The sequence below is a fragment of the Benincasa hispida genome, chromosome 1, assembly GCF_027475165.1.
Source record: "Benincasa hispida cultivar pf3 chromosome 1, pf3_genome.v1.1, whole genome shotgun sequence".
In the NCBI taxonomy this organism is placed as follows: Eukaryota; Viridiplantae; Streptophyta; class Magnoliopsida; order Cucurbitales; family Cucurbitaceae; genus Benincasa; species Benincasa hispida.
The window spans coordinates 87,423,307-87,439,755 of NC_143478.1; the positions used below are offsets into that span (position 1 = coordinate 87,423,307).

Below are 16,449 nucleotides of genomic sequence, written 5' to 3' on the forward strand. Positions count from 1 at the left end.
ATCTTATTTTGTTATTTTGATCTTTGATCATTTATAAGCTACAAAAGAAAGCAATTATTAACAAATGTGATCTTCTGTACATTACAACAAAAACATCCCTAAGCTGACATCTACTCTCGAATATATATATATATATATATATATAATTCTTTGAAAATGTAAGTTGATGGGTTCATGATTATCAAGTTAACCATATTTGTCCTTTTTGTATGTGGTGCCACAGAGGGCTTGGATCCAATATTGTTGCCTCTACATTTGCCATCTTCCATTGAGAGTTGGGAGAATGCCATTAGTTTATGTGGCGAATTTCTGAATGACTATTATAAGGATGCAGTGAAGCATCTAGACCTTGCTCTTAACTCAAATCCTCCAATATTAGTTGCCTTACTTCCTCTTATACAGGTAAAGCAAACCTAAGTCTTCAAAGCTGTATTCCATTTAGATGATTCTTTCATAATATTTGATATCTTCTACACACATCAGACTACTATTCTCAATATTTGATATATATGAGTGAAGGCGACGTTAACTTCTCCACAAGTTTTAACATGAAAACTAATTACATTCATATCCCAATATCCCGCCAATGCTTAGCAACTTTGAATCCATCCATCACTTGGAAGTTCTGTGGGCAGATTGCTGATTAATTTCCCTGCACAATAACACAGTTCTTATAACTACACTCAATGCTGCCATTTTGCTTGGATGGCTGCTGATTCTTCTAGGTGAGGTGCACACACTCTCTTATTATCACCCGTCATTCTTTTAGAAAGGAAAAGAATATTTTGTGGCTGATGAAAAATAGAGTAGGGAAAGGAAAAATAGCACACCAAGATTTTACGTGGAAAACCCTAATTAGGGAGAAAAACCACAGGATAAGGGAATTCTTATTGGAAAACTGATACAAAGAAATACAACAGACCAACAACTTAAATAGAAAAAAGGGAAACCCTAGGGTACAATGAAAAAGACAATATTGCCCTTAGAGTGCAAAACCCTAATTTCAACACTCCCCCTCAAGTTGGGGCGTAGATGTCAATAAGACCCAACTTGCTCACACATGCGTCAAACAACTGTCTGGGTAGTCCCTTTGTTAAGACATTTGCAATCTGTTGACTGGAAGGAATATAAGGAACACAAATGTTGCCACTATCAAGTCTTTTCTTGATAAAATGCCGATCAATCTCCACATGCTTGGTTATGTCATGTTGAACAGGGTTATTTGTTGTTTTTATAGCTGCTTTATTGTCACAGTAGAGTTTCATTGGATCGGTATGCTCTTGATCAAGGTCTTTCAAAACTTTTTCAAGCCAGATCTCTTCACATATTCCTAGACTCATGGCCCTGTATTCTACCTCGGCATTACTTCTGGTAACGACACCTTGCTTTTTGCTTCTCCATGTAACAAGGTTGCCCCACCCAAAAGTACAATACCCTGATGTCGATTTTCTGTTTACTACAGATCCTGCCCAATCAGCATCGGTGTAAGCTTCGATGCATCGCTTTTCAGTTTTCTTGAACATCAAGCCTTTCCTTGGAGAGGTTTTCAGATATCTCAAAATGCGCTATACTGCCCTCATGTATTCTTCGTATGGAGACTGCATGAACTGATTTACCATACTCATTGCATAAGAGATGTCGGGTCTAGTATGAGATAGATATATTAATTTCCCAACAAGTCGTTGATATCTTTCTTTGCTCACTGGAACACCTTTACTCATATTACTTAACTTTGCATTTGCTTCTTTAGGGGTATCAACTGGTTTGCAACCCGTCATACCTGTTTCCTTAAGCAAGTCCAGTGTATACTTCCGTTGGGAAACTGAAATTCCTTATCTCGATTGAGCTACTTCCATTCCAAGGAAGTATCTTAGTTTTCCAAGGTCCTTGATCTCGAATTCCTCAACCATCTTTGCCTTCAATCGGTCAATCTATGAGATATCATCGCCTGAAATAACAATGTCATCAACATAAACAATCAAAACGGCAATTTTCCCAGATACTGACCTTTTAGTAAATAGAGTATGATCAGAATGACCCTGTTTATATCCTTGCGACTTTACAAACATAGTAAATCTGCCAAACCAAGTCCTTGGTGACTGTTTTAGCCCATATAAGGACTTTCTTAATCTGCAAACTCGGTGATTAAACTGTTTCTCGAATCCTGGGGGAGGACTCATATAGACTTCTTCTTCCAATTCTCCATTAAGAGAGACATTCTTCACATCAAGTTGGTGAATGGGCCAATCCTTATTAATTGCAACAGAAAGGAGGACCCGAACAGTGTTTAGCTTTGCAATTGGCGAAAAAGTCTCGGAATAATCAACCACAAAAGTCTGAGTAAAACCCCTGGCAACTAATCTGGCTTTGTATCTGTCAACAGTTCCATCGGGCTTATACTTTATTGTGAACACCCATTTATATCCGACTGCTTTATGACCACTTGGAAGATTGACTTGATCCCACGTATGATTTCTCTCGAGAGCTCTCATTTCTTCCATAACTGCGGCTTTCCATTCAGGACTTTCCAACGCTATGTGTATACTGTTTGGTATCACCACTGTGTCTAGGTTTGTAGTGAGGGCCTTGAACTCAGGTGACAAATTACTATAGGAAAAGTAACTCTGCAACGGATATTTAGTACATGATCTAGTACCTTTTCTTATAGCAATCGGAAGATTAAATGATTCATCTCTGTCTTAACTTTCTTCTGACATACTGCATTCTCCCTCCAGTTCTGTTATTTTCCCAATCTCAACAATTTTTTCAGCGGGAATAAGAGATGCTTCTTTTCCAGGTTCTACCATATTCTCAAGAGTCACACAATCATCTGTCTCTGCACCATCATTGACCTCAATCACATCTTTACTGTCATTATCTTTCCTGCCTTTGCTCTCAACATTTTCAACACAAGCATAAGTTTTATCACATTTATTATCATGATCAGGGATAGGACTACTAGTACTTGGATCTCTGTTCAGACTCATGAACTGGAGCCGGAGAGATAACAGGCGGCGCTATTTCCTTCCGAGATTCTTCCTATAGTATGTGATCCAAGGAACTTGTTTGGTTGGGAGGATAGGTGCATTGTACTGATACTGACATCAAGGATGGGTTCAGATTCAAATAAGGCAGAAAGACTAGGACCCCAATTGGTTTCTTCACTGGAATGCTCCCCCTGAAGAGAACTATTGGGAAAGAATGGATGATCTTTAAAGAATGTCACATCCATAGAGACAAAGTATTTTCTGGAAGGGGGATGATAACACTTGTACCCACGTTGATGTAGTGGGTACCCTACAAAAATGCATTTTTGTGCCCGAGGGGTAAACTTGGTACGGTTAGGTCCGTGTGTATGGACGAACACCACACAGCCAAAGACACGAAGGGGTACATCAAAAAAAAGTCTGGAATTTGGGTAAGACTCTTTGAAGAAATCTAAGGGGGTTTGGAATTTTAGGACCCGGGATGGCATGCGGTTTATTAGATGGGCTGCTGTCAAGATAGCATTACTCCACAAATAAGAGGGAAGGGAAGTTGACAACATAAGTGAGCGGGCAACTTCAGCAAGGTGACGGTTTTTCTGTTCAACCACTCCATTTTGTTGAGGAGTGTACGCACAGGAACTCTGATGGACAACACTTTTCGAGACTAGGAATTCGTGTAAGGCGTTATTAAGGTATTCTTGACCGTTATCACTCCGAAGAATAGCAATTTTGGCGTTGAACTGGGTTTCTATAGAATTGTAAAATTGTTGGAAAACTGAAGTGACTTCTGATTTATCTGTCAGAAGAAAAACCCAGGTTAGTCGAGTATGATCGTCAATAAAGGTTACAAACCAACGCTTCCCAGTTATGGTAGTGACTGGTGAAGGACCCCAGACATCGCTATGGAATAGAGTAAACGGTTTAGAGGGCTTATAAGGCTAAGAAGAGAAAGAAACACGAGGCTGTTTGGCCTGGACACACACATCGCATTTCAATTTAGAAATATTAATGTTGCGAAAAAGATGAGGGAACAAATAATTTATATACTGGAAATTAGGATGGCCAAGGTAATAATGCCATAACATATAATCAGTTTTAGAAACAGAAAAATGAGAAGAAAACAAACTAGTCCTATCACATATCCTAAAGGAAGCTTCTTCAGTGAGGAAATAGAGTCCCCTGTCATGCCGGGCAGTGCCAATCGTCATCCCTGAGTTCAAATCCTGAAAAACAACATCATCAGGTGAGAAGATAACATGACACTTCAAATCTCTTGTAAGTTTACTGATAGATAACAGATTGTAAGACACTTTTGGCACATGCAACACATCTTGGAGTATTAAGCCAACAACCCGTCCTTTTTCCAGCAACGGGGCAAAGGACCCATCTGCAATTCTGATTCTTTCATTTCCGACACCAGGTTGATAAGATAAGAATTGATCAAAGGAGCCAATTAAGTGATCTGTGGCTTCTGAGTCTAATATCCACGGTTTATTACCAGTTATACTCACAAGGCCAAAGGAGTGAAAAGTACCTGTATGGGCGATTGCACTTACACCTACTATAGTAGTAGTGCTTTGAGTAGTTTCTTGATTCTGAGTCTGAGTATCTCCAGTAACAGATTCACCTACAAGAGCCCGACTTGGCTGTCATTTCTTACCATTTGGCGGTCAGCTGTGAAGTTTCCAGCATTGATCTTTCGTGTGCCATGGTTTTTTGCAATGTTTACACACTGGGGGCGGCTTATCGTTCTGCTTATCTTAAACAGGGCCTGATGTTTTGAAAGCAGTGGAATCTGTTGGTGTTACAGGTGTATTGTTCATGGCCCTCGACCTATCTTCCTCCAGGAAAACTTCAGAATAGACTTCCATTGGGGATGATATAGGTCTGGTCCCCAATATACGACTTCGCACTGTATCAAATTTAGAGTTGAGTCCTGTAAGAAAGTCATACACACGATCCGTTTCTTCAGGCTGATAATGTAACTCTCCTCCACAAGGACAGTTCCAAATCATTTCACGACACAAATCCATCTCTTGCCACAACAGAGACAACTTGTTAAAGTAAGCAGTAACGTCCATTGTTCCCTGTTTACATTCATGGACCTGCTTACGTAGAGTATATAATTGAGAGGCATTCTCTCTCCTGGAGTAGAGTTTTTGGGCTGCCTCCCAAATATCACGGGTTGTAGCTGCATACAATAAAGGTTTTCCAATCTGAGGTTCCATACTTCCAATCAAAATCGATCTCAACAAAAAATCCTCTCCTTTCCACATTCGCTCTTGGGGATCACCACTCCTTGGTTTTGGTATTTCATCTGTCAGATATCCAAATTTGTGACGACCCTCAAGGGCCATTTAATAGATTGGGACCAAGAAAAGTAATTATCACCATTCAACTTTTCTCCTATAATAATTCCAGAAGAATTGCCTATAGTTCTATAACATAAATTTGAGGGGTAAGTAGGGAACGAAGCTACCGAGTTTTCAGGTATGGATTTAGATCTGGTTGGATCTTGGATGTCGATCCTAGGGCTTCCCCAATAGTAGCAAGTTGCTGCTGAAACATCTCGTTCTGTCGTTTAATCTGCAACTGCAACTGGATAACTTGATCTTGGATTATATTTCCTTGGTCTTGGTGGTATGATGAAGACTCACCCCCTCCAAACTCATCCATGATCGGCGAAAACTGCCTTATTCGGTTGTTCATACTCGGCTGGAAAATACCCATACTTCTTCCATCTGTCCTTTGGTGCGGCAGAGGTTGAGATGAGACGCCGATCTGAGAGGAGAAGACCGGCGGCAAACCCAACGGACGGGAACTGGACGGATCGGCACTGGGCATCACGGATCTGAACCGGTTGGCGCTGGGTATAGCAGATCGGGGCTGGTCGGCGTCGGTCGGTAGCATCTGAGATCGGTTGGCCGGATTTCATTGTGCGCGACCGTCTGGGTTATTGGGCTGGTCGTCTTCATCTACGCGCAGCTGGACCAGACGAGAAGATGTTGGTTTGCTGGTCGTTGATTGCTGGGTCGGGCAGCTGGTCAGTTCGTCTGCGAAGGAGTCGGCCGGTTGGAAGGGATTGCTTTCTGCCGTCTGTTTTTCCCTTCGGGGGGGCATAGCACAATTCTTCTTGGAGGAGGGTTGGTTTGCCAGTCGAGAGATGGAACATCGATTTCGCTTAACAGAAGAAGATATTCCTTCGGAACCCTCTCCGAAGTGGCGTGGCACAAAGCCCACTTGGAAAAGAAAGGGGAGCGTACCGTTACATGAATCGTAAATGCATGAATATGATGTACCAAAAAATTAGAGACTTCCCCTTCCACTCTCCAATATAGGGAACCTCTATCGATCAACTCACATATCTGTCTGTATCGACGGTGTGGAATTGGGTTTCTCGTCCGGTGGATCTGATCTATAGTTAGGGGGCAATACATACCAAAAGGCTGTTGCTCTTCTCTGGCTAAGATGTCACAACGTTGGCCATCTTTCTTCCATATAGATTGTCGTGGCATGAACTCAGAATTTCTTCGATTTCGCCCCTCGGAGTGAAACAAGGGATCTAAAGAAGAACATAGGCGTTTATAGTAAACCGCCACAGATACTAGGAGTAAGCCTGCAAGTAGTCTTTATTAAGCTGTAAGCTCTACGAATCTTGCTCTCTTATCTGCTTCTTCTTTTGTTGACAATTCTTTGTCCGTCTAAACATTGGGATGGGACAGTAACGAGCAAAATGCCCCACTTACGGGTTTTCACCGAGGGGGTGGATCGAAGCGATTGCAGCGAAGAATTGAAATGGTTAGCCAAAGACTTCCGTCAATGAACATGAGAAAGAAGCATCTCTTTTCTAAGATTAATATGAGGTTTTCCTTCGCCTGACTTTCCGAGGAGAGACTTGGAACCAAAGAAGTAGGGATGTATGCTTGTGGGAGAGTTTCGAGTTTCCCGACAAGTCGATGTACAACCGACAGGTGAAATGAGTGGGTATTCAAAAAAAGACTTAAGAATTTACAGGAAATTTTGCGGGGCTTTGCAATATTTGACTGATCACAATTCTGTATAGTCCATTTACTATAGAAGTTCCCAGGGCGACGACGGCTAGTCTTCACGAAAGTGGGGAAGAAGAGTTTGGAAGTACCTGTCAATGGCTTTTTGGATAATACTGATTATATTTGGGTTATTGGTTTGGGATTCTCCTGTTGGATTTTCCTCAATAGTGGCCAGGATTTCGTCTCCATCCTCTGATACCATGGTGAAAAATAGAGTAGGGAAAGGAAAAATAGCACACCAAGATTTTACGTGGAAAACCCTAATTAGGGAGAAAAACCACGGGATAAGGGAATTCTTATTGGAAAACTGAAAGAAAGAAATACAACAGACCAACAGCTTAAATAGATAAAAGGGAAACCCTAGGGTACAATGAAAAAGACAATATTGCCCTTAGAGTGCAAAACCGTAATTTCAACAGTGGCTATACTTCATTAGAGCCTTCTATTGGACCATATGCTTCACTAGGTTCTCCAGGTAGGGACGTAGGGTAAAGACCTTGGACAGGTATTGAGGAAAATGCCTACTTTGAAGAGGTCGTGGTGTTGTATTATGTGTAAAAGGTTTTATTTTATTATCATTTGTTGAATATAGAAAGTCTTCTCCCTTTGGAATATTTTTTGTAATTAGTATTTATTCATTTCCTGTAATATTTCTTCCTTATTTCCATTCATATTACCGTTGATTAGCTTTGCCATAGTTGGCTGTCATCAGTGTATATATTAGGACAATACCCATTTGTAAAAAGATAAGAAAAATTCAGAGTATTCAAAATATCAACATCATTATTTTTTAATTTTTATTTTTTTGAGGGTTGTTGATGGCCTTGATCATATCCTTTGGAGTTGTGACTATTCCTATGTTGTGTGGTCTTGTTTTTGGGGGAGTTTGGTTTTGAGTTGGCTAGATAGTGCGATTGTGGAGTGATCAAAGAGTTCCCAACTCATCCTCGCTTTAGGGAGAAAGGAAAGTTTCTTTGGCAAGGGTGTGCTCGATTTGTGGGGTCTTTAGAGAGAGAGGGACAGTAGAATCTTTCGAGGAAAGGAGCTCAACTCTTTTGATGTTTGGTCCCTCATTAGATTCCATGTTTCCTTTCTGAATTTTGGTAAGAAATCTTTTTAGTAATTATTCTCATTGTTTTATCTTACTTGATTGAAGACCTTTCTTGTAGGTTGCCTCCTCTCTTTGTGTGGGCTATTTTTTTTTTGAGTTCTCTTGTATTCTTTCATATTTTTTTTTTTCTCAATGAAAGCTTAATTGGCTCCCCCTCACATCCTTACATTACTTTCCAGAAGCTGGAAGAATTTTTTGTAACTTGCCCTTCTTGGGTTTGCCATTATGTGCAGTTTCATCATACCACACTTTCCTTTTGTTATCTCAAACCAAATGTTTCACAAAAGAGCCAAAAAAGGTGACCTGCTGAAGAACCCTCCCCCCTTATCTTAGAAAAGCAGATGCTCTCTTTGTCTCTCAAGTTCTTCTATGGAAGGTTCTTTTGATTCTCAATAGGATAGACACTTACCTTGGTATTTATAATGAGATAAAATAAGTGGATTGAAAGAACTGATTGTACAAAGCCACTTTTAATTTAAACATATAGAATTTTGCACTCTTTACATGACCTATTTCCTAAATTTTGTGGATTTCAAATGTTCACTAGGTAATCCCCAAATTGTTCGCGGGGGTAGTTTACTGCAGGCGCATCCAGTGTTGCCTTTCTGTTGATTTTGCAATGAGAGATGTCGCTTGACTAAATAAAAATAATTTTGGAATCTCTTTCAGAAAAGCTCAATACAACTCACAGCTAACAAACTCCAATGATATTTTTCCCTCTAACAAACCAATCAACTAACTTGTAAGGCTAATCTGTAGTTCTATATTTACTATATGCTTAACAAACTGTTACCTTGTATAACAAATAACTGCCTTACTTGAGATGCTGTTTTTATTCCTAGAAGATCGTGTTGATACAATATTTGTGGCCTTCTTTTTCTGAACTGTGTTTCTAATACAAAAATTGCACTGCATGGACCGAGAAGTTTATGTATTCATTATGTGTACATGGGCAATAGCACATTTGGTTGAGTAGGCGATGTAAGTGCGACCCTCTTTTCAGAGTAAACTTCGGAAAAGAGGTCTAAACTTCACCTTCCTTTTGTGTCTATAGTTTTCTTATGACTGGAAAGAGGTTCCGTAGTCTAGTGATTAGGACATTGGACACTTTATCCAGTATAGTTCTATTAAATGACTGGAAAAATGAAAAATAAAACAATCAAGTGCTGGTTTGAAAATTTTCTTACCTTATTCATTGTTGCGTTTGTAAATTTTTCTGTGTTGTGCTCTGTAATTTGCTGAGATAGATGATCGTTCAAACACCCCATTTCTTCTATATCCTCATCTCTCTCCTCTTGATGCACAAATTTCAGCTGTTGTTGATTGGAGGTCAAATTGATAAAGTACTCGATGAAATGGAAAAATTCTGTCGTGATTCAAATGGAGCACTTCCCTTCAGGTACTAAAATCTGCTCCAAGCCCTTAGATCTCTATTTTGCATTTAGTAGTTGAAATTGAATATTTAAGGTTGCATTTGGTAACCATTTGGTTTTTTGTTTTTAATTTTTAAAAATTAAGCCTACAAACACCTCTTACATCTCTAGATTTCTTGCTTTGTTATCTATTTTATACCCATGTTTTTTAAAATCAAGCTAAACCTTGAAAACTAAAAAAATGTAGTTTTTAAAAACTTGTTTTTTTTTTTTTAAGAATTTAACTCAGAATTCTATTAAAAAATATATATTTTTTGAAATGGAAACAAACTTTTCATTGATATAATGAAAAGAAACAAGTGCTCAAGTTACAAGGAAACATAGAGTCATACAACTCAAAAGAACTATGGATCAAGAGATGCACTAGATTATTTCAACTAGGTTGACACAATCTTAGCATCCTTATCATTTCCTATTACAAAATAACCTCAAAATGGGACATATAAGTCATTGACAATACATCACAGAGATTTAAAATATAAGCAACATAATTAGGTGTTAGAAATAAGGCACTCCAATTGAGGCATATGTCTTGTGTAGAGTAATCAACAAAGAACTTGGATTATGAACTCCATGAAGATGCTAGAACATGCTGAAGCAAAACGCTCTGACCAATCAATGGGTTTGTCATGAAGGATTCTTTCATTCCGTTCAAACCAAAGTTCTGACAATATAACTTGAATTGTATTTGACCATAAAACATGTGTTTTGCGTGAAAGTGAGGGACCACCTAACAATTGTGGAATATTGTCTCGAAAAGAATTCTCAAAAACCCAAGACACGTTAAAGTATGAGAAAAACTTCCACCAACACTTACTAGAGAATGGGCATTAAAAAAATAAATGCTGTAGGTCCTCACTGGATGCTAAGCAAAGAGAGCAAATGGAAGGAGATAAATAATGACCTTTCTGCTTATGTTGTAACGTGGCTGCATAGTTGAGGGTGTCGTAAATCATGATCCATACCAGAGTACTAATTCCTTTAGGGTCTTAGACTTCCATAAAGCCCGAAAAATGACCTTATCCATTGAAAATGAAGCAATTCAATGTTTGGAAAGCGATTTAATAGTGAACTTGCCTGATGATTCCAAAGACCAATGATATCAAAATTTGAAGAAAACTTTTATTAATTGTGTGAGAAATGAAGACAAGTTCCCCTTAAATAGACCCAAGGTGAAAGGGTTTGATCACCCCTAAACTAACTAACTACCTCTAGACTAACTAACTAAACTAAACCTAACACCCCTTAAATAGACCCAAGCAGGGAAGGTGGGTAGGAAATTGGATGGAGATGGAGTTTTTCTCTTATTTCAGTGTGAAGACCATCAATATACCGAGCGATTTGTTGATTCTCATTCTCAACTAAATTGTTTCTAGCACGGAGTCTTTGGAACCCTTTCATGTAGTCTAATACATTTCAAATGTCCTATTTACAATGTTGAAATTGATTGTAAAGTAATCTTACATGGTGAATGGGCAAGAACCTCTTCTCCATCAGTCGGAGCATCTTGGGGCAGTTGCAGATGGGAGCTTTGCCTTAAAGCCTTCTATTTGATTGGATTTGGTCCCACCATGTGGTTGCTCCACTTTTGAGCTTAAGGCTAACCAACTTCACCTTTTTATCCTCCGAGGTTCCCATATAGTCAAAGAAATTTTCAATGTTCTTCACCCAATCAAGAAAAAGCTCGATACTCGTTCTTCCATTGTAAGTGGGCAAGTCAATCTTCATCTTATGGTTGGAATCTTGCCTCCAATAATGATTTCCTTGAGCTTGAGGGTAGTGATGAGAGTCTTGATAATAATTTCTGTTGTATTGTGCTTCTTGGGGTGGTACTTGATTGTTATGATAGATTTCTTGGAAAGGAGAAAGTGGACGTGCTTGTTGACTCTGTTGAGCCGCCACTGATGGGGCAATATCTTTATCTTCAGAAGAGACAATCTTGGTTCCCATGACAGGATGCACAGGTCCTTGATGTATCAGCTGGTGGTTATGAAAAAACTGATTGGAATCTGGAATTTGGGCAGAATTACCTTGATATGTTCCAAATGGAGCCCTTCTTGGATGAAATTTTGCTGAATATTGATCTTTATGAAATCCAATTTGCAGTCCTGGTTGTTTTCGTGGTGGTTGGTCTTGAATTCCCTTGTCTTCTTGAAATTCTTGACTGCTGTAATCTACTTCTTTTCCCTTGCCTTTGTTTTGATTAACCAAAAATTTACCTATTTTGGTCATGAGGAGTTCAACAGCCTGTTGCATACTGGTGATGGTGTTGTTGATGTTACCGATGGAGTCCTCAAGAGTCGAGAGTCGATGATTGGTTGTTTGGGGGGAAGAAGATGCTTCCACGTCACTGGGGGTTGGATCATTGTTGTGAAAATGGAGCGTCTTCTCCTTCCCTTGTCCATTTGGAATTTTATTCCTTGTAATTTGTATTTATCCTTTTTAGTATTATTCTTTCCATATGTACATTTTTTTACCGTTATGGGTCTTTCCCATATTTGGCAAACATTGTTGTATATATAAGGGAGATTCCCTCTTGTAAAAAGATGTAGAAAAATATTGAGAAAACTCAGAATTCAACAATTGTTTTTGGGGTTTTTGGCGCCCATCAGATCCCTTCCACGAGGTGCTCTGATACCAATTGATATAGTACTCAAATCTTGGAGCAAATCTTGAAGAAAATTTTTATTAGTTGTGTGAGAAATGAAGACAAGTTCCCCTTAAATAGACTCAAGAGGTAAGGGTTTGATCACCTCTAAGCTAACTAAACTAAACCTAACCTCCCTTAAATGTCAAGGGGGAAGGGTGGGTTCACACCTAAACTAAAATAATAAAGTGAAGTAAAAATATGAATGAAAATTGCATTTGACAAAAACTTGTAAGAATTCCCAAAATACCCTGCATCAACCAAATTCTAGAACCTGGGGATTGGGATAATCTTTTCCCTTCCAAATTACTTAACAGCTGCTGGAATTCTGAAATATCCTCTTTTAGAGGTTGATGGAAGAGTAAATTCCATGAGGAGGTTGTTGTATCCCAGTGAGCATTTAAATTATCATTTGGGGTGGAAGCAACCCGACATATAAGAGGAAATGTTATCTTGAAGGAACGATTCATGCACCAAGGACTACTCCAAAAAGATTTCTTCAAGCCATTACCCAAAGCTGCATAATTGTTGAAACTGCTCCAGATTTTTGAAATATTAATCCTATGGGCTGTGTAGACTAAATCCAAATTTTGCAGCTGTGTGCCAATGATAAGTATCAACACCATCTATACTTTGTACAATTTTGCGCCAAAATGCATCAGGCTCCTTTATAAACCGCCAATTCCATTTAAAAAGCAATCCAAGTTTCTGTTTTTCAGATTTCCTATCCAAGATCACCATCTGACAATACTTTTGAAGTTGTAGATGATTTATCTTGTTGCCTTTTTGTCCTTCCTAGAAAAAATTGCACATTAATCTTTCTAATTCGGCAATAACCGAGCTGGGCATGTGAAGATTAACATGTAGTATGTTGGAAGGTTCGCCAATACAGCGTTACAAAATGTTAATCGGCCCCTTCAAGATAAATTGTATCTCTTCCAACGATCAAGCTTGAAGTGAATTTTGTCTATTATAGGCTGCCAAAATGCATGTTTTTTGGGGTATCACCCTAGAGGTAGCCCCAAATAAATGAATGGAAATGTTCCAGCCTTGCAACCCAAACGTGCAGCAGTAGAAAACAAACTAGACTCTTCAATGTTGACTCTATAAAGGGCTGACTTTTCCCCATTTACTTTCTGCCCCAAGCTCCATTCATAAAAGCCAACTGTTTTTATGAGTAAATCCAACATTGTATCATTATATTCGCAAAACAAGAGGGTGTCATCTGCAAATTGTAAAATGGAAAGGTGGACTTTATCTTTTCCAATCACAAAGCCTTCAAACAGTCCATTCTTGTGTATTTGTGATATAAGGATACTAAGGACCTCACTAATAATGAGGAATGAAAATGGTGAAAGCGGATCCCCTTGACGGATTCCTCTAGAGGCTAAAATACGACCTCTAGGTCTTCCATTGATGTAAACTGAAAATTTTGGATTGCGGATGCATCCACTAATCTATTCTACCCATTTTGGATGAAAGCCCATACGAGTAAAAATGCTTTCCAGAAAACTCCAATCTACTCTATCAAAGACTTTTTCCATGTCCAATTTGAGTATCCATCCCTACTTTTTTGCCTGATAGTCTTCTACGGCCTCGTTTGCTATGAGCACCGGATGAAGAACTTTTTGTCCTCCTATGAAAGCACTTCAAGAGTCGGAGATCAATGTTGGCATAACCTTCTTTAGTCTTTCTGCTAGGACTTTAGTGAGAATTTTGTAGGAGGAGGTAGTAAGGCTTATTGGCCGAAAGTTTTTGACATGTAGGCAGTTAGCTTTCTTTGGAATAAGGCATATAAAGTTTTCCTTGATACATGCATTGAGTTTTCCATTTAAATGAAAATCATTGAACATTTTGAGAATGTCCTTGAGCATTTGCCAATATTCCAGGAAAAATTCAACTGTAAATCTGTCGGGCCGGGTGCTTTATTTTTACCTATAGCCTTTATAGCATGTAGGATTTCTCCTCCTTCAAGTGGTGCTGTGAGGAAAGAATTTTGAAGGGCTGTTACCTGTTTCCATCTAATGTTCTAGGGGATTGATCTAGGCCCCAGTCATTTCTTGTACAATGAAGCAAAGTAGCTCAAAATCTCATCTCTATAGCTCAAAATGATTGTATAGGAACTCTATCAGCTGACATCAATTCAGTAATCAGATTTCGTTAAATTATATTCTAAATCTTCGAGCTAGTTAAATTGGCCAACTCTTCCTTCCGATCATCTTTCCGACCAGCCTCTAACCACTCCCCTTCTGTCCTCAAGCCTTCCTCCACACCCAATCCTCGTGGCCGACTTCAACCCCATCCCAACCTCCTTACCCAAGACCCTTAACTCCACTCCCATAGATTCTTTGGAAGTCCTTAGCTGCAAGATAATTGAAACCCACTTCTGTGTTTACTTACAAGAAGAAAAGTTCATCATCGAAGATGTAGAAGCTAAGAAATATTTATCTTTATCTACACCACAGCTCTTGTGGTTTGTGGATAACATCTCTACCCTTGTGAAACTCCCAACTTCCAGCTTCTTTGTCAAAAACGGTCAAGACACTTATGGAGTAATGAAGCTCTCAAAAATTCGTATTTCTTCAAGGTGGTTGATAAGATGTGTGGTTTGGCCGGCGACTAGAGGACGGCTCTTTATTCATGTTCCATTAGGTAACTTTAATTCGGGGTGGCTTTCTTTTGTTAATATGTTGAGAGGATCCCTGATTTTAAAAGAAGAAAATGATTATTTGAAAGATCAACCAAAGCCTCACATGAGTTTTGCGGATATAGTAAGAGGTATAAAACCCAAGGCACATCCTTCATCATCACCAACCCTGCCTCAACCTGCTAGCTTGATAACAAATTCAAAACAAAGCACTCTTCAAGCTCTGGCTCCCAGAAAACAAAGTAAGGCAAAGTATTGGACAAAGAAGAATCAAGAAGTACTTGAAGAAGATTTCAGTAACCTATGGGTAGTCTCAAGGTTGTTTGAATCCAATCAATGGTCGGAAGTTTCAAAGGTAATTAAAGTATGGTCCAATTCTAATGTTTTAATTAACCCCTTATCAGCAGAGTATGCTTTACTAAAAATGGAAGAAGGAAAGCTGGAAGCCTTAATAGAACAACCGGGAAGATGGCAAAAGATTGGGCATTTACACCTGAAATTTGAAAGATGGAGCAATTCTCTACACAGTCGACCAAGATCAATAAAAGGATATGGAGGGTGGTTATCCATTAAAAACCTGCCCCTGAACTACTGGTGCAAGAACACATTTGAAGCAATAGGTGCCTACTTTGGAGGGCTAGAAGCCATTGCAATTGAAACACTAAATCTACTCAATGTGGCTGAAGCAAGGATTATGGTAAAGAAAAACATCTGTAGTTTTTTGCCAGCAACCATAGAAATAACAGAAAAAAACAGAGGAAATATATTTCTACACTTTGGGGACATGGAGTTCTTGGATCCTCCAAGAAAAGATATGAGAATTTTGGAAGGAAATGAACTTCACAATCCGGTTGACATAGCTAGACTAAATCAGGTTAAGATCGATGAAGGATTAAACCATCCAAATTCAGCTGAAGAGTGGTCTTTCCTTGATACAACAGTAAATCAAAATTTTTTTGTAAGGAATCCTCTGTTTTCAAAAGAAGTCAATGTCAACTTGCCGGAAAATTCAGAACAGGGGACATCTTTGCCGGAAAAAGAGGAAGGTAGCTTGCCGAAGCAATTGGTTGGCCAATCAGAAACCACTTTACCCGAAGTCCAGAACCGGTTAGGTGTGAACATGTGGAAAGAGAATGAAGAAATCTCATTAAAAAGAGAGAAGGAAGTCAAGGGAAGCCCAACAGCCACTCCTTCGAGAACTCCAACAGTCACCACTCTATTTAATTCTAAAAACACCTCATTTATAAACCCTACTAAAACATCTCTTCTGGAAAAAAACCAAAGAACTGACGTTTCAAATTCCTTGGAAGAACAACCAATTATTTTGAAAGAGATAAACCCCTCATCTTCAGTTCTACATGGCCCCACAATGAATAAACCATCAGCATCTCGGGAGAAAAACAAATTACCTTACCGCGCGGCAGTAAATGAACTCCCCACTGAAGAGACAAGGAAGTTGAAGCATCATATTCGATTAAAAAGCTGTGGCTGGCCAGAGGATACCGAGGAGACACATACATTAAATGCTGAAGAGGAAGAGTCCTCCCCTGTTCAATCCCCTGTCCAATTTACCCC

The 16,449-nt window shown here is 39.1% G+C and overlaps 1 protein-coding gene across 3 annotated transcripts in view; it reads left to right on the forward strand.

Moving 5' to 3' along the window:
- The window catches only part of LOC120073019 (TAF RNA polymerase I subunit A), a 63,077-nt gene that overhangs the window by 8,648 nt on the left and 37,980 nt on the right, over positions 1-16,449 (forward strand). For all 3 annotated transcript variants that reach the window (XM_039025578.2, XM_039025586.2, XM_039025595.2), the window contains 2 exons: positions 224-402; positions 9,461-9,546. In XM_039025578.2, the coding sequence (XP_038881506.2) occupies positions 224-402; positions 9,461-9,546 (265 nt within the window). The remainder of the gene's footprint in view (positions 1-223; positions 403-9,460; positions 9,547-16,449) is intronic.